The sequence below is a fragment of the Chelon labrosus genome, assembly GCF_963514085.1.
Source record: "Chelon labrosus genome assembly, chromosome: 24".
Taxonomy (NCBI): Eukaryota; Metazoa; Chordata; class Actinopteri; order Mugiliformes; family Mugilidae; genus Chelon; species Chelon labrosus.
In genome coordinates this window covers 1,443,527-1,463,618 of record NC_140357.1, presented here as the reverse complement: position 1 = coordinate 1,463,618, position 20,092 = coordinate 1,443,527, and the positions used below count along the sequence as shown (strand labels likewise).

General features: G+C 39.3%; 1 protein-coding gene across 2 annotated transcripts; it reads left to right on the top strand.

The window, feature by feature from the left end:
- Positions 1-3,190: 3,190 nt before the first annotated feature.
- cd99 (CD99 molecule) lies at positions 3,191-19,888 on the top strand. 2 transcript variants are annotated; one of them, XM_084574662.1, is made up of 13 exons: positions 3,191-3,398; positions 6,312-6,347; positions 6,455-6,499; positions 8,683-8,721; positions 9,002-9,055; positions 9,217-9,252; positions 9,507-9,554; positions 9,717-9,794; positions 11,834-11,866; positions 12,257-12,277; positions 17,915-18,034; positions 18,122-18,175; positions 18,589-19,888. In XM_084574662.1, exons 1-13 carry the CDS (start codon positions 3,335-3,337, stop codon positions 18,615-18,617), a joined length of 657 nt encoding a protein of 218 aa, XP_084430788.1. In that variant the 5' UTR covers positions 3,191-3,334; the 3' UTR covers positions 18,618-19,888. The 2 variants fall into 2 exon arrangements, with proteins under 2 accessions (XP_084430788.1, XP_084430789.1); XM_084574663.1 differs by lacking the exons at positions 17,915-18,034; positions 18,122-18,175; positions 18,589-19,888 and adding an exon at positions 13,266-17,904.
- The last annotated feature ends 204 nt before the right edge of the window (positions 19,889-20,092 follow it).

Sequence of the window (20,092 nt, the reverse complement as noted above, 5' to 3'; positions counted from 1 at the left end):
ACCCTTTTTATGATTGTTTACAAACAATAGTTTCAGTATAAGTTCCTAAACCTCAAACTTCCCACCACTCGTCCCCTAGAACTGAAGAAGCTACTCGGATGTGTTGTGAAGCGTCTTCTCAAAAAAAAAACAAAAAAAACACATACATAAATAAAACTCTACAAGTCCACAGTTTCCTTTTTAAACGCTATTTTTGGATTGAAGCACGGTATATCTGCAATTGCCAGGCCAGCGGAAAAAACACGCCAACGGTCAGCTAGCAGAAGCTATGGTAGTAGCACTAATGTTTAACTAGCCGGAAAAAACGTGGAAAAAGAAAACGACCCCTTCGGCAAAACGTCCGCTGTGTTAAGTTCGTCTATATCATTTATTCAAAACGAACAGGGAAGTTTAGCAGCAAAACAGCGCAGTCCATCCTTTCCTGAGCCGCATTTTAGGCTAACGCTAATCGTTAGCTAACGCTAACCACGCGTTAGCCACATAGCTAACCGTTAGCCACATAGCTAAACGTTAGCGCCCCTTGTTAACATTCAGGCTAGACTCTAGACAGAAACTGTCTTTGTATACCAACGGCTAACGCATTGTCTCAAAAACAAATGTTATCGTAAACATAAAACTGATGTATTTCACTCACCGGAGTGCACGAGCAGCCATCAGCTCTGGCCACAGTGACGTCCGTCGCGTCAGTCACCTGGACGGTTACGTTACTTACGTTGATTGGCTAATGAATTTAAAAAAAGTGGATAGCTGGTTGACCGTTGAAAGTCCGCTGTTGCAAAGTTTAACTTTAAAATTTCAGATCAACTGTGATATTTGTCCTGTTTCGATAAGAACGCTATTGTTAAGAGAGATAGTTGATTTTGATTGACATCGATAATATATCATAAGAATATTTTATTTTTTTACTTTTTTATTTATTAAATCTGTGATGTTAAACAACAACTTACTCACTCAAAAATATCGAAAAATGATTTCAAGGATGGGATGAGTCCGGCCTCACATATGTGGCCCAGAGGTCTAAGCTGGTATGTGGGCCGAATTCGGCTCTCCACAAGTGGCCCACATCTGTCTGCCGGTCGGAGTCAAGACAGTGCCGCCTTTGCCGCATCTGGGCCATGTCCGGCTCACATGCCGTATGCCAGTGCCGAGTGAACGCCACCTGTGCCGGCTTCAAGCCAGATCTGGGCCACATGTCTCTGCTATGTACGCAATCACCTGTGGTCACGAGGTTACTTAAAAGCTCAATAAACATTCAATAAATAAAGACATTTACTTATCTGTGCCAACAATGTGCAAAACGTACTGTGCAAATCTTGGCAAATAAAGTGCTATCGTCACTAAAGTCTGCAATGTGCAGTTATTTCAAAAGCTCAAGTTGTTGTTGTGCAAGGAAATACAGTTCAATATTTACAAGTAACGAACTGTGCTTCGTTACAGGGTTGCATTACATTTTTATTTATTTATTTTTTTTTCTTCCTGAAAGACATTTACAGTATTTTCTACATAAAATGATTCAATAATCTCCTACAGGTCTTAAAATTATTGTCTAAAGGAACTCAGTTGTGTTTGCTTTTTCTTTTTCCAACTCCTTTTGGGAGTTTCTTCCCATTAACAAATACAAAATATGATTCTATGTACCACGGTGGGATAAATTAAAGGATTATCTATTGAGAGAAATCTGACAATTCTCAAAGTAACCTTTGCAAAAATAAGAAAATAATTTCTACATATAATAATTGCTATTGCACGCTTTCACTCCCTTTGACATTTCAGTTTATTTTAAGCTAACCTAGCCTACAATTGGAGGTGCTTCAGTTTTCCTCAAGTAAATTATATTATTATTATACTTATTAAATTGATGTTTTGGTGGCGTTTCAGAGTGAGATCTACTGGATTCCAATGCAGCAATCGTCATCGTGGAGTTTAGTGGAATCTTCAGACAGGATGATTTCATTGATCACGTCCCTCCAGAATTGTATTTATTTTGTTCCACTCCCATATGCAGCGCTCAAACGAGCCTTGCTACATTTACAATGAGTATGTGGTATGTTGCATTTATTTATTTATTTGAACGTTAGTTATACAGTATATAAGGATATCATTATCAAACAGTCTGATATAGCCTTTTCTGTAATCATAGACAAGGTTACATGTGGATAACAACCACAGCAAGGACTTTTGAAACAATTATCTGAGTTGATCAATTCGAATGGCAGGCAATAAATCTGACAACTTCCACTAGGTGGCACACAAGTCAAGTATTGAAATTGCTCTTGGTTCATGTTGGGACAGCTTGATGGTACTCCACGCCCTTGAGCTACTTTAAACCAGCAGCTCTTTTTTTTTTTTTTTTCTTTTTTGAAAAGACTGCCTTTGTTCAGGTTTGATCTTTTGACTGGCAGTAATACAAGTAGATACAAAATAATGTTGCATGAAAATCTCCCTGAATGCAGATCTCAGGTCAAGTTTTCCTTCTGTGTCTTCATTCATTCATTTGATAGCCTACTGTTAATTTCTGGAGTCTGGGAGTTCTTCAGTTAGAGAAGTGACTAAGCCCTGCGCAAAACTACACTGAAAATATCACTGTTTAACATGCATTGTCTCTTTTATAGCATATGTTCTCGCTTTAACATCTTTTACATCCATATTGATTATTGTAAAGATGAAGAAGAAGTTTCGGCTACAAATGGTCTTAACATTTCCATCAAATAAACCTTCAGATAAACAAAAGTGTTGTAAGGTAAGCTGCACGCTGAGACTGGTAAAAAATAAAGAGAAAAAATAAATATGTTTTCTAAATTCATTCTTCAATATCATTTAAAGACATGCCGCTAATAGTTATGAATGTAGTTTATGTGTAAAATAATTTAAGATAGTTTATGTAAGGTCTGCAGCTTTGTTGACACGCAAGAAAACATTTAATTGTGTCATTTTTAAATGGAGTTCGGTTTAGCTTGAAGCGATCAATATTTGGGGGGGCGGGGCTTATACTGTGTTCTTTAATAAACGGAGTTAGTAGTCTTGCTTTTTATGTATACGTTTATGCACTTATCCCGGTGTTAAGTAATATTAAAGAGTTAATTCAGAATTCTTTTATAAAACCACGAAACGCCCTCTCCCGAGCGGCCACACCCAGTCTACTCCCTGTGGCAAAGTTGACTCATGAGCTGTAACAGGACACCAAGCGAGGTTTTTCTACCCAGGGCACGGGAGACAATCTGTGTCCAGAAATATCTTGCTAGCTACGCGACCCAGATGAGGACGCAGATAGAAACCATAAAAAACTAGCAAACAGCGAGTAGTAGCAAAGGAGACAGAGGCTTTAACGGACAAGATGAAGTTTTTCGTGGGGGTTGTTGCACTTCTTTTTCTTGTTACTGGAACTTTAACACAAGACGGTAAGCCTGGAAGTTAACTATGTTGTGTAACGGTTACAATAATATGGGTATTGTGCGGTATTTTTTTTAGTGCAGCTGCACTTTATTGTGAGGTATGACGGAATATTACATCTAATTTACGACCTTTTATTTATGCACTAATATGCCAAACAGCATATTAACACCATTAAAGCTGTAATTTTTCAATATTTTGATTTATACGCAACAAAAAATAGTGAATGTGGTTATTAGTAGTAACCCCATGACTGTGAATCATGTCCCACTTTCCATCATGTGGACAGTGTGTTCCTCAGAGCTTGATCCTGACAGAACAGTGACTTTAAAAGGAGAGAAAAAGCATTCACACGTGTGATGAACACAGGCTTGCTTTGTTTCATTCAGTTTCTTTTGATTAGTTCAGGATTTTGTGCAAAGTTTAACATCCCTAGTTGTGATCAGCGGGGCGAGGCTGTGGAAAATACTTGTTCACTGTAAGATTCATTCATGCAGACTCCCCAACATAACTGTTGCATAACCGCTTATTACTTGACACAGCTCAGTCATAGCTGTTAGTGTAGTATTGAACACCTTGATGTTTATCTGGGGGCAATGGCGTAGCTGGATAGCGAGACAGATACTTTCAGTGGAGAGCCCGGTTTCAATGAGTCTTGTTTGCATAACTTTCTGGCTCAGAGTCAAGAGAGTCAACGGGCAGACCGGACTAGAAAATGTGTTAAAAGTTAAAGATGGGTTAGTAATAATGGACAGGTATTAGTCAAAGCCTTGTGTTGGGAGTGAAACTGAGTCATGGCTTGTGAAAAACTGCAGAAATACACAAATAATGATAGTTTTTCTTTTTTTCTTTAGCAAGTGAACATGCTATGTAAGTTCTAAAGCCCTACTATGTGTCCACAATCAGGAAATAACTTATACCCTGGTAACGCATTGTGACTAGAAAAGGTGCTGTTTGTTCGTGGACTGCACACATGTTCATTATCACTTTCCCCGTGGATATAAAATCTTAGTCTGTCGGTTATTTTCTGATTTATGGAATAATTCGTGCATACGACGTCAAAAGGTACCTCTTAAACTCAAACTCGTTTCCAAATGTATGGCTATTCTACTAAACAGGATGAATTAACCAATGTAATATGTACAGTATATCACATGTGTGTTATTTTTGTCCAAGGAAGGTATATATTTCTATATTTTTTTTTAATTTAGACCCTGGCCCCTCTGTCCTATTTAAGTACAATCCCAAAGTGCAAGTTATTTTAGTGTTGGGTGAAGAGGGTTTCTTTTGTCAAAAGCCAAAAATATTTTTGTGATTATCTAAAACATTAACTGTGAGCTAGCCGTTCAAAACCACCAAAACCACATTGCACACCCACCAATTTATAAATGGAGAAGTCTTTTTGCCTTAAATGCAGGTCCTCACGGATGTTAATGTGTAATATTTTCCCACGGTCAACCCTTCAGATTTTGCCAAAAAAAAAAACAAACAAAAAAAACCTTGATGTGTAGGTGGAAACAGTCTGGTCCAACTTCGCTGAAGATTCTTCAGTAGTTTTTTTTTCTCCTTGCAACAGCTTTGTTGCCTTTGCTTATTCATTGAGCACACAACTGCTGTATCTGTCCTCAGAAGAAGATTCAGAAACTTAAGTAATGCCATACAAACATAAAAAAAACCAAAAAAAAAAACAGATCCACGTATGACAACACATTGCGTGCGCGTATGTAAATTAACTGGGAGAAACTACAAATGGGAGGGTGCTCAAATGTTGGCCTGGAAATACTACAAAAAAAGGGGGTTTTGGCATCCATGGATAGGTAAACAAATGGGCTTAGAGAAGGTCATGTGACAAATAGAGCTTATTTTAATAAAATACTAATATACAGACAGTTACAAACTGTCATTACGCAGTCTTTTATATTTCATGTATAGTACTATTATCTCTCAATTGCCCACCTTCTGCAGTGCTTCCTGTAAGCAGCAGAATGAAGGCTGGTACAAAAAAACCCCCCCAAAAAACCACAGGCACGCAATTTTCAAGTAGACGGCACGCTATTTTTAACTCTTTCATAGCTGAAGTTGATCATTTGCAGAGATGTGTAACTATCGTTTTTTCCGAAGCGGCCTCTGCAGCAAAGACACTCACGAAAGAAGAGTGGTTTTGATCGGCAGAGGAAAAACGGAAGTAGTCGCGTTTGATTTGGATGGCATGAGCTTGTCGGACTAGTATTATAACCATAGCTTTGAGATGAGAGACAGACATATCCCTGATATTGGACACTTACCAAGAATTATGTGATTCCAGGTATTAGTCAAACCCTCAGAAGGCTTTCACCCAAACAGTTCAAGTCTTTCGAACTTAGCTTTATAACTCTAACTTAGCTCAGCAATCTAAATCATGTTGTTACATATGACAAATGGTAGGTGTAATGAGTCTGGAAATAAGTTTTCTTGGCTGTAGAAAGTCCAACAATGTTGTGTTTCTTTTCTTTGCTGGAAAGCTCAATAGTGGAGGAAGTGTAACAATGCCAAAAAAAAAAAAAAAAGCATAGCTAGTCACGGTTCTGTTCTGTTATGAAACTGTGTGGCGTGTATTCGGGCACATCTCCTCCTTCCTGTGGGCAATAGAGCGGTAGACGATGTACCAGTTTCAGTAGCGACTCGTGCCAGCTCAGTGTGTCGGCGTTACCACAGCGACCGGCAAATACACTGTACGTTTCCATGCAACACCTACACACGGAGCACATGTGCAACTGCTATGAAGCAAAAACTTGAACTATTATGTTGTGGTTACTGACTCAAAAACAGCAATGAGTCAAAACTGACGGACTGCCCTTTGCTGTAACACTCATAACTTTCTTGTCATGTGGTTCCGTCCATTGAATTGTAATGGTGTTCCTCATCATGTCTTCTTCAAACAGGTTTCGACCTAGGAGATGCCCTTGGAGATGATGATGGTGAGTGACTTTCTCTGCAGTGGGTCATTTTTACCAATAAATTTGGACAAACTTGGTTTGTCTTAAAGGGCACTTAGTAACACACTGCATTCTTTTTGGTCCTTTAGAAACAACACCAAAACCAAGAGCCACTGAGAAGCCCAAAACAGATGGTTTGTACCACACACACAGACACAAACAAAGCTCTCCACTCCTTGTGTATGATGCTGTAGATGTAATTCTATACTTTTTAATGCTAATGTGTGTCAGCAACAGCCAAAAAGGCATTTTGTTTTTGAGGAAGTCAGGAAAGCACTGAGGGAATTTCTTCAAAATTGGACTCCAGAATGAACTCATCAGAATCTGCTATTTGAAAGTGAAAAGTCAGTTTTCTGGTGAGATATCTCAGGAACACTCTGATAGAACACAGACGTCCACCCGGACTCAAGGATGAAGTGATAAGACTCTGGTATTCCAAGGTCAAATGTCAGCATGACTGCTGCCTCAAAAAACATGTTTTTGGCGAGTCATCCGGTTAGTTTTTGGGTTTACTATTTGCTTTCCTGACCTCCACACCAGTAAGAGATAATGAGGCTGTGCTCATAACCAAAGGCTTACCCAGAAACCCTGCCAATCAGAAGAAGGTTTAGGTTAGGGCTCATAACTCAACAAAAGCTAATATTAGATTATATATAGAGATATTTGTTTAGACTGAGCTGAGTTGGCTCTTTTTTATCTGACACAAATCTGAGATAATTCTTCTATGAAAAAAATTGTCTGCCATCATCCATGCCAGTTTGAATTTGCCAGACAGTGCTTCACTAAAGAGTGGAATGAGAAACCACATAGCGATCGGACAGGTTTGAAACAGGTCTACATGTTAACCTTGTTGTCTTACCCACTTATTTGGAAGTTAAAACAAAAGTGACTGTATGAACTGTGTATTGCACTGACAAATTCAACGCTTTAATTCCGAAAAACCAACGAATGAACTTAAAAATCAATGAGGTTGATTTGAAAAATCTGCAATTCTGTTAATGAAACAATGAAGTTTACACAAAAGTAATTCATTTGCATATCTGCTTCTTTCTGCTATCTGCTTCTTGGAACTAATCCTAACATGAATGTTTGCCCATGAGTAATTAACAAGGTATTTAGGTGTTATTTGGTCAGTGTGTAAAGCAATGTTCCCTCTAATTTTTCATGTGTCTGGGCATACACAAAAACTCTGTGAGTACACTGTGGACCACTGTGAGCAACATCACACGTGCACGCTGGGGCCACACACCAGTATCACACCTGTCCAAAACCTGAGATCATAGCAAGTTACATAGTTTATCAAAAGAATCCCATTATAGCAGTAATTTTTTACCTATATATTATATTCATCTATTTATTGCGCATAGTGCTGTCTGTGATGTGTGTGTGTTGCTTGTATGTCTTTATGCCACTGTCAAAGACAATTTTCCATTTTATGTAAGTTTTATGGACATTAAAGAAGTCTAAGTCTAACTGTATAAATGAATATAAAACAATAGAAAGCAGAACATTCCTCTTGTAATAGCGCAATAAGAAAAGTTCAAACAGAAAGTTTGAGGAAAAGTTGTAGCTTTGTTGTCTTCTGGTATCTTCTTCACAAGCAACAGTACCTCGACCAATGAGATGAGCAGGATTCCCGCTGTCAGCTTATTGGTCACAGTTTACCGTAAATGTTCCTATAAAGCGCCTTGTTACTCATTAATTACATTGACATTTTACACGCTACTTTTGATTCTCACGGTAATACGGGACAAAGTGCGTCCTGTTTCAGCTCAATACGGGACGCGTACTTTTGTTTCTAAATACGGAACGATTCTGTTTTTCAAGGGACTGTTGGCAACCCCAAGTTTTGCAGAGCAGACCTTTCTCTCTCGAAAAAGAAAAATCTTACCCAGTGTCACCGCTGGTTCTTTGTTTGCACACACTCCGACAGCCATTCCATCTTAAAAGAACCACATTTAATTTTTACTTTGTCTTGGTGAGTGGATGCGCCACTGCCTTAACTCCGCCGCACTGTTAGCTAACCTGCAAAACACCGGCGCCGCGGTGGATATGGGGGGGCACGTACTGTCATGATTGGCAGCGTAAGTGAACCGCATCATACCATTGGCTGGACAGCTGTCACTCACTGAGTTACATTGCAAAATGGTACATAAACAAATAATTTACTTGTTTAATTTATTTACAGTTCATGTTGGATTTTTTTATGCGCTGCATAGATTTTCTTGTGCGCGGAGAACGTGCGAGCAGTGCGCGATTGCGCAAGCGCGCAGCTTAGAGGGAACATTGGTGTAAAGACTGTGTGTTTGTGTTTCAGGTGGCTTCGAATTGGATCTAGGGGATGCCCTCGGACCAGGTAAAACTGCTTGCGACTGAAGCTAACTAGTCCTGTATGGGCTTTAAATGGCTGTTGATTTGTGGAGTAAAAGTGCGTAAGGGGCAGTAGGCTCAGCAACCGTTAAATTTGCTAATATTCAAGCAAGAAAGGACCTAAGAAAAAGAAGAACACTGAATTATAATTACTACTGAGAAGGGAATCAAAAACTCCATTAAAGACCTTGAACCTATTAATTCATGTATTAGTTATAGATATAGATTTGATTAATTGATTCTTACTATTATATTTGTATCCACAGGCCCCACCCCCAAACCCGACAAACCTGCAGTCAAGCCCCCAAAGAGTGGAGGAGGTGAGTCTGGCAAGCGCGACTAGATGTTGATTAGTGGTCAAAAAGAGGTTGGCCCACAATCAACACTGTTGGACTCCAAAAAAAAACGCCTTTAACAGAAGCTGCTGGTTTTGCATCGTTCTTATTTGGTCAGTGTGTAAAGACTGTTGATTGTGTTTCAGATGATGGATTTAATCTGGAGGATGCCTTCGGACCAGGTAAAACTGCTTGTGACTGAAGCTCACTAGGGACAAGGGAGTGGACAAGCAAGAACAATGAAAGAAAAAAACTTGACAATTTTAATTTGTGACTATTGATGCAAGAAAGGACCTAAGAAAAAGAAGAACACTAAAAAATAATTACTACTGAGAAGGAAATCAAGTTATAGTTTTGCTTATCATTTGATCATAATGTATTCTTTCTCACTGTATCTACAACTAATTGATTCTTACTACTATTTTTGTATCCACAGACCCCAAAACCGAAAAACCTGCAGTCGTCCCACCAAAGAGTGGAGGAGGTGAGTCGCGCAAGCGAGAATAGACGTTGACTAGTGGTCAAAAGGAGGTTGGCCCGTAATTAACACCATTTGACTCCCAACAAAGTCATGTGATGTTGTTTAAAACTGGCCTAAGAAAGTTACTGAACCAAGCAAACACATGATGTTGGGGATTTCTTGCAGGTGGTGGAAAATTTGATGACTCAGACTTGTTTGATGCTGCTCAGGGGGACTACAAGCCCGATGGAGGCCGTTCAGGAGGTAAGACGCGAGTAGCTGTTTAGGCTTGTTGTACCATCAAGTTGACCAAATGATCATCTAGTTGTATCAGTTGGTGTTCACGGTGCAGACTGTTATTGTTAACTGGTTTGTTAACCAAAACCAGTAGTCCCAGGTAATGTTGTGTCCTAACCATCATCTTAAACTGCCACCTAAATTATAACCTTGTGTGCTACGGTCAACAGCAATACTGAAATAAAATACAGATATGCATGGAGATAATTTTGCAAGTACATCAATGTTTACGTTCACTCCTAAGTGCCCCGCTTCCAGGTATGCTAGTGAAGAGCCCAAAAAGCCCAAACCCGATTTTAAGAATTGTGTTAATTCTGATCATGAGCTAAATATGAAGATACCTGCTTCTTCCCACCTGACTGTGACCAGTTATTGAGGCTAATAAGCTTCATAGGGCTTCATAACAACCTTAAATGGGGGAAACCCATATGTCCCTTATATCGGGGAAACTATAAGAAAACCATTACGACTACTTTCTATAAGGATAAGAGTTAAGCATTACAAAGTGCCAACACCACACATGTGGTCACTTCTCGAGGCTTAAGCAGGAACCACTCAGACACTGCTGACTTTCCTTTTTAGAAAACCATTACGGCTACTTGCTGGTTTATTTCAACCGACTCATCGCTCAGCTCTTTCATCTGATCTGTGTCTCAGCGTAAAGAAGCTGGGCTCATTTTTCCACTGAATCCAACTCACTGTGTTTCACAAATAGAGTGAATAATCAAGAGGCAGTGGCATGTACTTCAAGCCGAGCTATCTCATGAGGACTTGTGATTCCCTGCCTTTTTGTTTGTATTGAGGAAAACAGTACAGGGCAGTAAGAACACAAAACTATGACTCAAACATAGGATAATTAAATAATTGGTATTGAGAATGTCATGCAAATATCTATTCAAGCTGGCACAGAAAGAAATGTTTTGGATATACACAGGCCAAACGGACATAATGATGACTTATCTAAAATTTGCAACCTTGTGAAATTTGCAAACTGCCATTGTGACTACAATACATATGATGGGCACCTGTCACCAGAATCACAGGATAAGGAAAGGGTCTGGTTCTTGAATAATTACAACCCTTAACTGTGTATTAAGTTTGCCCTTGTGTGTATCTCTGAATTGTACCTGGGTTATGGGGTTATGGGCAGTAAGAGGAAGTCAATTTTTCCAATTCCTTAGGTAGGGGCCTTATTTCTCGTAACCTAAAATACCTAAAAATACAAACACGTAATCTGCACTGCAAATGAAAAGAAATGACGTCTAACCTTCTCAATAAAAGTTGGGTAATAAAATGAATCACCATGAATTAAAGTACAGGCTAATCATTCTTGTCAGAAACACCAGTTCTCTACTTTGTGCTGTTAATCACGGATTAACCATCAGGCAACTAGAGCGTATGAATTAGACCATAACCCTTTTATAATTGGTTTATGCGAGATTACATTACGAATTACATATTGACTAACTACAATTGAACAAGAACGGAATATGGAATAATAGTGATTCTCACTACATTCTGTAAAAATCAATGTGATTGAAAACAGTCACTGTCCATTGTACATTCAGAAAATAACAGTGCATGCTTGCCTGTCCTATGTCTTTGTGTTGCTATAGTGCCTAGGCTGGACATGGAAGCAATTAGTTGTTCTTCTACCAAAGAGAGAAAAAGGAATAAAAAGCCACAGGCATCCAACTACAATTAGAACCACATGGTTGGTTTTTTAGATGTCATTCTGCATGATCGTATACATAATACAACAGTCACAGTAACCTGTTATTAACTGCACTTAAAGGTACACGGTGAACCCCTCTCATGGGCTGACTCATGAATATTTGAAATCAAATTAGTATAAGAGGAAGTACACTGGTGTTCATAAACAGTATTGCTGATTTGTTGCTTTAATTTCTGTTTAGGGAACTAGTGCAAAACAGTTCTTCAGTCTAATTAAAGCTTTGAAAATCTCCACAAAATGTCAAACTTTTTTTTTCTTTTTTTAAATCCAGGCCGTGCAGCGGACTCTGGCTACGATGATCAAGGTGTGTTTTAGTCTTAGTCTACTGTTCAAACATATGTTATTGGGTTATGTTACTAGCATTCATAATTACTGAAGAAAAGCAAGATTTCAATGCAGTCCTACCATGTGCAGTTTGATTCATTGTGAAACAGTAGCCCACAGCAATAGTATGCTTCATATAGTTGTGAGTGCTTCCCAGTTTAGTAGCAACAGTGTAGAAAGAGATTCTGATAACTTCCTGATATGGTGTACCACTAAGTGCTAAGTAGCAAATGCCAGCATACTGTTGCTAAACATTAGTATATGAGCATGGTCATTGTGGACATGTTAGCATTAGCATTTAGGGCACTTTAAAACCATGCCTGGCCATAATAAACATTGTAAACTGATTTGAATTCTGTGTTCCTCACAGGTGGTGCTGATCAACCCAAAGGTAAATACTATTTCTGATCTTCTCTTTCTTCTTGTTGGGTGTTTCTCTAGATCTTCTTTCTCTTAGGGATTGGTCGATATGTTAAACAGGTTAGATAAATTAGATCTTTTGTTTTTTTTGCACTCAAACAACAGTAGAGCTAACAATGAGGCATAGTCCTTTAGAGTCAAAATCGAAATGCAAGCTGTCGCCATTTCCCTGGAGAGCTCAGCTCTTAAAAACTTGCAGCAGCGTAAGGCAGAAAAACAGCCGTCAATGCCTCAGTGATATGGAAAAGGATCAGTTCTGCAAAGTTGCGTGTAAAACAGAGCACCATGTTGTTGATATCCTCATACCACTTTTTGTCAGACTACCTTTGAATTTTGGATTTATTGGCACTTGGAAAAAAACAGCATTCGCGTCTTACATTGGTTACATATTGTAACCCCGAATTCTATGATTAGGTGAAGTGCTTAGCCGTAAACTGCTGTAAACTGGGTGCGGTTGTTTTGTGTTTTACGAGTGCAATTAAGACATGGCATGGTGTTTGGATATCCTGTAGAAAACTCGGTTTCAGCCATTAGTGTCAGTCCAGCAGGCCAAGACAAAAGCAATCATACTTCCTGTTTTTGTGTCCTTTATTTGACAGTAGGGAATTTAATGTTTTTGTTTGGAATTTCCTTTTCCTTTCACGGAGGAAGTTAGGGTTAGTTGTGGTCCCTGCTTCTGTATTCACCAGAGTGACATGTAATTTACCCTACATCCCACTCCTACGTATTAGCGTTTTGCCGTTGTTGTCTTGGAAATTAGGAATATTTGTCAACCTGTGCATAGACATAGGAACTGTCTATACTTTAAAGTCTTAAGACTTCACCTATTTGATTGAATATATGTTGGTTTCACCATAGACGGCTGGTGCTTTTAAGGATTGACTGGTACATTCTTCATATTGGTACCCCTGGTCTGGTTTCTCTGGCTAAAACCCTGCTACGATTGTGTGTCGTTGCAGATCCAGACCTTCCGTGGGGCCAAATCCTGAAGATGCTAAATGCTAACATGCCAGAGGACTTCTATATTTGGTTGTCCAACTTAAAGCAAATGTTAGCGCCTCTGCTAGAGAGGGCAATGGAACTGCTGCAAGCTTTGCCATGAGCTGCCGGTCACGGGATTTTTATTCTAATTGGCTCTCAGGCTGTAGTCAAATTGAGGTTAACAAATCTTTGGTTAACACTGAAAGGACATAGTCTTGGACGGTGTCATATAGCAGGTTGTTGGGAAAAGGGAACCAGAAATGAATCATGTTTCCCTGAATGCCTTTGGATACTTTTGTTTTTCTTTTACTGTATTTTTATATATTTTTTTTGTTATATTTGTTGCATTGCAGCTGCAAACTCAGTAATTGACACTTGAGTTCAGTGTGTCTTGGGGTTCATTTGTGTTTTCCTTGGGTATATATTGCTTTGTGTTCTGGGATTCATTCACAATTAGAGGGAGTAGACAAATTTGGATATCATGCAGTACATTCTTTACTATGATGGACATTTATTTGATAGGAATTCTTACTTTTTACATGGAATTCATGAAAAGTCACTTGTTGGGCATATAGTCCAAGACTTTCAAATTCTACATAATAATGCAGTAGTAAGAAAGAATGAAGAGTGTTAACGTGGAGATGTAAGATAGTGCTGTTGTATTCCATGCAGATATCTTAATTCATTTCACAAATCTGCAAAATACGCATTTTTCCCCCTAGTCTTTTAGCGTTAGAAGTCAGTAGATTATTCTCAAGTTGGTGTTAAAGTTTACATCGAAACTAAAAAATGTAACACTCCCTTGGTCCTTTGACTGCTAGCTTACTCGTATGGGTCTAGGGTTGCACTGCAAGAAATAATGCAGTGTTGACTTTGTCCCTGTGGTTCCAGTTTCAGCAGACACATTGTATTTGGGTGTGTACATACATAGCTTTCCCTCGCCACCAAGCACTCACTCCACACGCAGAACCTTCTTTTAATTTGTGGAACAGGGTATCCCACGCTTCGCTTCATGCTCACTGTTAATATATGGCAGGAGAAGAAGTGTCTGACCTGATGAAGATGCTGAACAGAGTTAGTCAGTTACTGGATGATAAAGGAGAGCTCAGTTTCAACTCATGCGTGGGAGTTGTTATGTTTTAATAACGGTGTTGTAGATTGTATCGCTAACTCAGTTTTTACTGCCATCGCTTCATGTCAGGGCAGGGCTTTCTGTGTAAAAATGCTTACGTGCAGAAAAACATTCCGAAACCATTGCCATTTACATCCAGCAAAATGTTTTCGGTCGACAGTCAGCGCTGCCTCCCTCTTTCATTCTTTTGGACAACTTCCGGAAAAGTTTGGCAATGTGATGTTTGCGCATATCCTCGAATGCTTAAGAATCGAGTATAAATCCAAAGTAGGTGTGTTTCTTTGTCAAACCAGAAATGTGGCCTGTTCTTTTGGGCATGCTTATCCGCCCCATACTTTAAGACTGTTGACTCGTTGGTATGTATGGTACAAACTGTAGTAAAAGTCCAATTGAGTATATTGCAAATTCACTATGTAGATGGCAAAAAGCCCCTAAAACCTGACTGATATCAGCATGTCCCTTATGCCATAACTGGGATATTCACATAGAATATACTATCAAATTAAGAATAACAATGGAATATTAGTGTGCATGTTAAGATACTGTAGTCAAAACACCTTCCAGCTTTCACAGTCAGCTTTATCTGCAAGCATTTTTTGCATAGCTAGCACTCAGAGCTCTCTGCTGCTGTCTGAGTATTCAGTGTGTAGCAGTGCCAACTGTCAAGATGTTTACACTTTTATTTTAAGATATTTGATCAGATGATGTGTTTCGCCGTTGGTACTCTCTGCCTCATGAACTGTTCTTTGTGTGCTCTTTGATATAATTTTTATTTTTGGGTGGGCTCTTTGTTGTTGAAAATTTGTGTGGAATTTTTAATACTGGTGAATTGTGGTATAAGAGAGTCACGTGAGATGTGAAAATGTACAAAATAAATCGAACCAACAGTGGTTGTTACACAAAGTGATTCATGCTCTATGCATAACTCTCAACACTCAGGTGCTCTATGATTTGATATAATGTACATATGGTACAAACATTATTCTTAACACTTTTAATCCATTTTGGATTGTTTTTGAATGTAGAATCGAAGAATAGAATAAAACTTTATTGCCCACCGAGGTGGAAATTTGGCTTTGGCTAACCAACACAGAAGACATGTAAGAAATTGTGTGCCTTTAGACCATAGACTGTATATAAATATGGATGTGTCATTTCACACTAGTTTCCTGGGGATATGGGCGATTCGGGTGTTTATTTATTTTTTCCTACTTGGGACCACTTTACGGAGCGGTTGGCATGGCAGCTGGTAGTCATCATGACTTCACTTCCTGTTTCCATAGGGCCTTTCTGTGTGGATTTTGCATGTTCTCCCTGTGTCTGCGTGGGTTCTCTCCGGGTACTCCGGCTTCTAAATTGGCCGTAGGTGTGAATGTGAGTGTGAATGGTTGTCTGTCTCTATGTATTAGCCCTGAGATAGACTGGCGACCTGTCCAGGGTGTACCCCGCCTCTTGCCCGATGACAGCTGGGATAGGCTCCAGCAGACCCCGTGACACTTAACAGGAATAAGCGGTTACAGGAAATGAATGAATGAATGAATGAAAATAAACTTATCATAATTAAATTGACACCTGATCACGCATCAGCATTCTATTAACTATATAAAATGAGAGAAACTATCCTTGAAAATGAATATTTGATGTGCATTTTAGTGTTTTAGTTTGGCCCATCCACTATCATGGAGGGGGTGGAGCTTAACCCCTTGACGCCTGAATTGATTTTTCAATTATATAAAGAAATTATTTGTGTTTTTGCTTCCCATTCCGACCGGTCCTATGAGAAACAAGTGCTTGCAAAAGGTTCCTAGGTATTTTTTGAAAGTGCACAAACCGACAGTCTGAGCGGAAACAGTGCGCCGCGAATTTGCGACACTCTGCGACAAGGGGTTAAGACCTGTACTGCAGCCAGCCACCAGGGGGAGCTTTTTTTGCTTCGCCTTCACTTTGGAGGAGCTTTCCCAAGGTCCATCTTTATATACAGTCTATGGTCCAACTTTATCATATCTGTCTGTTCAAATTTGAACTCTGGCGAGAAGGGCGTGAAACGAATGCTCACACAAACAGCACACACAAAATGTAAGGTCCTGTATGATCTTTGACAAGCTAATGTGAGACAGTATATGTCTTACTGCACAGACTATTCATTCTACCATGTCAATAGTAATGATAAAACACTATGACAGTAGAAAGGAGCATATATTAACATACCACGAAGGGACAACAATTGAAAATTAGTATACACTGATGAGCCATAACATTAGGACCACTGGCACATGATGTGATAAAACGTATTGTCTTGTTATCGCGGCACCTGCCAGTGGTAGAAGCAGAAAACAGTGGTCAAAAAGGATCTGAAGAACTCTGACCTGGGCAAGATTGTGATGGCTAGTCGACTGCGTCAGAGCATCTCCAGAACTTCAGCTCTTGTGTGGTGTTCCCCACAAGATCAGAAGGGTGTCAGATGAAGGAAAAGCGGTGAACCCCCAACAGAGTCACGGTCGGGTCGGCCATTTCTCATTGATGCACGTCTGGAGCTAAAATTATCACAAGACACTAAACAGAACAAAGAGTCTGAACCCACCAGAGCAAGTACTAAGGCAACAAGGCAAAGGAAACACCCCTTTTAACAGGAAGAAACCTTGAACAGAGCCCAACCAATTGTTGTGTTTTACGATAGTAATAGTATTTTGTGTATAATCTTTATTTTATTTCATGCCGTTAAAGATTCTTGGTTGTTGTTTGTGATCACGCTGTCATGACAACAACAGATGTGGTGCAATCCCAGTGTAGGGTATTGTTCTCCCACTTGGATTTAAACTGGCCCTAGATAGTGATTTAAGTAACAGCACACAAACAGCACTAAGCCTTCAGACGTCCTGCATGTGTGTTGGGAAAAAAAAAAAGCCGGCCGTAAGTCTTGCCGAAGTCGAGCATCCTTTCTTTCAGCTGCTTTTTATGTAATTTTTTTTTTTTTTTTTACGTCCAGGCGACTCCCTGTTTTCTGCACAGTCACACGCTTCTTGCTCATGACTCATCGCGCATTCAAATCCGTGCCAAGTTTTATTATTCATGCAGAGTGTCTTCATTCCTTTGTGTGTGCTGCCGCGGTGCCCCACCCTGTCCCGCAGCTCAAGGGTGCTCGCCGTCCGCCTTTAATCCCAGCGTTCTTGGCTTGTTCTCTTTTCTTTGTTAGATTTACCACCGCCTGGACCGCCATATTTGACACTTTTGATCTATTTTCCACTTTGCTATATGCTTTTAATGCATTTTTTTCCTTTACGTTTGTGCCAGTCCCAGTAGAGTATGGCAGTGAAAGTTATTGACTTCCACCTTGTGGAGAACTTGAGATAAGACAGTTCAAGCACAAGGCCTTTATTTATCAAGCCTAATGTAGGAATTTTCAAAGAATTATTTAAAAGATCAGCTTTTTTTAATTATTTTTTTTTTTTTGACCTGCAATCCACAAATATTGTGTACTTTCTTCATATCCCATAGCAGAAGCAGGGTCTGGACAGATCGCAGGAATCGCCAGCGCCATAGGGGTCGCTCTGTTGGGCGCGGCTTCCAGTTACTTTGCTTACCAGAAGAAAAAACTCTGCTTCAAGCTGCAGGGAGGTCAGTGCCCCTTCACTTCATTTAAATTATTTCTGTGAAAACTTAGTTAGGAAGTATTGCCTTTTAAATAATCGTTTCTGTGTCCAGGTACTGATCCAGAGAGTGGTAAAGACGGGCACGGTACTCAATCTGACCCTCAAGGTAAGCTTCTATAAAAAAAGGCCTGCTACGTAACAATACTCTATGCATCATCTTTAATAATAGATGACATTGGATTTGAACGCTTTATGTGGGATGTATTTAGTATTTAGACAAGGGGTGGTGCTTCTAGAGCTTCATTTCCTACAGCTCCACCTTTTTGAGTGGCTTTATTTGTGTAATATAAAACACAGAGAGACAAAGAAAGCAGCTGTTGAGCAAAGGTCGGAAAACGTATGAAGAGAATTGTATGTAAAATATGGGATCAGAGGGTAAACAAACCCAAACATAAACTCTTGGTGTAGCCTGACACCTAGTGGCGAATAGCAGGTAGTGCGGTATTCCTGGTGTTTGGTTGCTTTCTGTATTAATTCATTTCTATCTTCTTTCTTTTTTTTCTTTTTTTTAAATTGCAGTTCTCAGCAACCTCCTCCGAAACAACTAGACGCCCTCGATACTGTTGCAAACTTCCCTCAACTTTCGAAACACTCTCCTTTGACATCTTTGGTCCAGAAAAGAAGAAAAACCGAATCTCTCCCTGCGGTCTGATTAGTTTAAACCGACATATGCCTTACTAAAGCCTAACTTGAAAGTGTAAACGTCAGTCAGTTGTATATGTTTTTTTTTGTTGTTGTTGTTGTTGTTTTTTGTTATCTGAGTGATGATTACAAGCGTAGTGGTTTTGCATAGTGGTTTGTGTTTGAGTGCTTTGCCTATTTGGAACTGCTGTCTATGGATTTTCGTCTGTGTGGCTCGGGATGGACGTTGAGTCTCTTTGGGGGAATTTTTAGGCGGTTCTAAAGGGTTATTTCAGCCAAATCACAAAGAAAAAAGGTTAGGGTTAGTTTGAGCCATTGAATAAAAGTACTGTTTATATAACAAAAGTTGTAGAAACTTACTATCTTGACCATAAAACCAATTTATGAATCTAATTTTTAAGTAACCTGATCTAAATACTGCAGAAAGAACTTCGCCCTACGAGTAAATGGTGTTTATGAATCACAAAAAAACTATCCGAACAACCTGTTCATTGATGTGTATTTGTATATGAGATTGCTTTGATTCTTTTGTATCACATATATGAATGTAACATACAGTATGAACATATTTTTTTTGTTTGATGTTAAGTGTGTTAGTTCTCATTTTTGTGTGTCATTTTGTGTACTTAAAAGCCGCAAAGCACTTGTTTAAAGACAATGAGGCTATATGGCCTCGAAGAACTGAAAAGACGGGGAGTTTTGCCGTTTTGTATTCTGTTAGTTAGTTCCTTTTCGGAATTCTGCGCGGCGCGAGACACGGACAACACTCTGAGGTCACTGAGATGCACTTTTGTCCATAATTATCATAATCAGCATCGTTATTTTAATTCATGTTCATTATCTTATCCAGCCTGATTCCCTCAGACTCCCTCAAGTGTCATCAGTTTATTTGCGCATATTAAACAAGCACATAAAATTAACATGAAACTTTTGCATCCCTGTGAGCTGTACGTACTTGATTAGAATAGATGCCTGCTGAATTATGCCTCTTAGGTTTGATGCTTTGCGCTTTACAATATCAACAATCATGAAGTGTCTTTTCTGAATATTTGTATATGCAAACTTCTCTCAGTTTTACAATCGCGGGTCCTAATATCTGATGATTGGTTGAATGTTACTTTTGTGAGTGGACTCTAAAGTGTGTACATGTTTTCAATAAAGTGGTGTTTGTACAGTTTATTTGTATTTTGTATCTCTGTCACTGTCTTTGGCCATCATGAGCACACACGCATAGACTGTATACAAATATGCACAACGTGTCCCCGCTTGCATTGGACAGATGCTAGTATCCCATGGATTAGCGTGTTTGGAGGCACTTCCAAAGTACTTCCGTTTGATTAATACTGCGTTCTGCTCTACCTCCACCAGTTACAAAGAAATG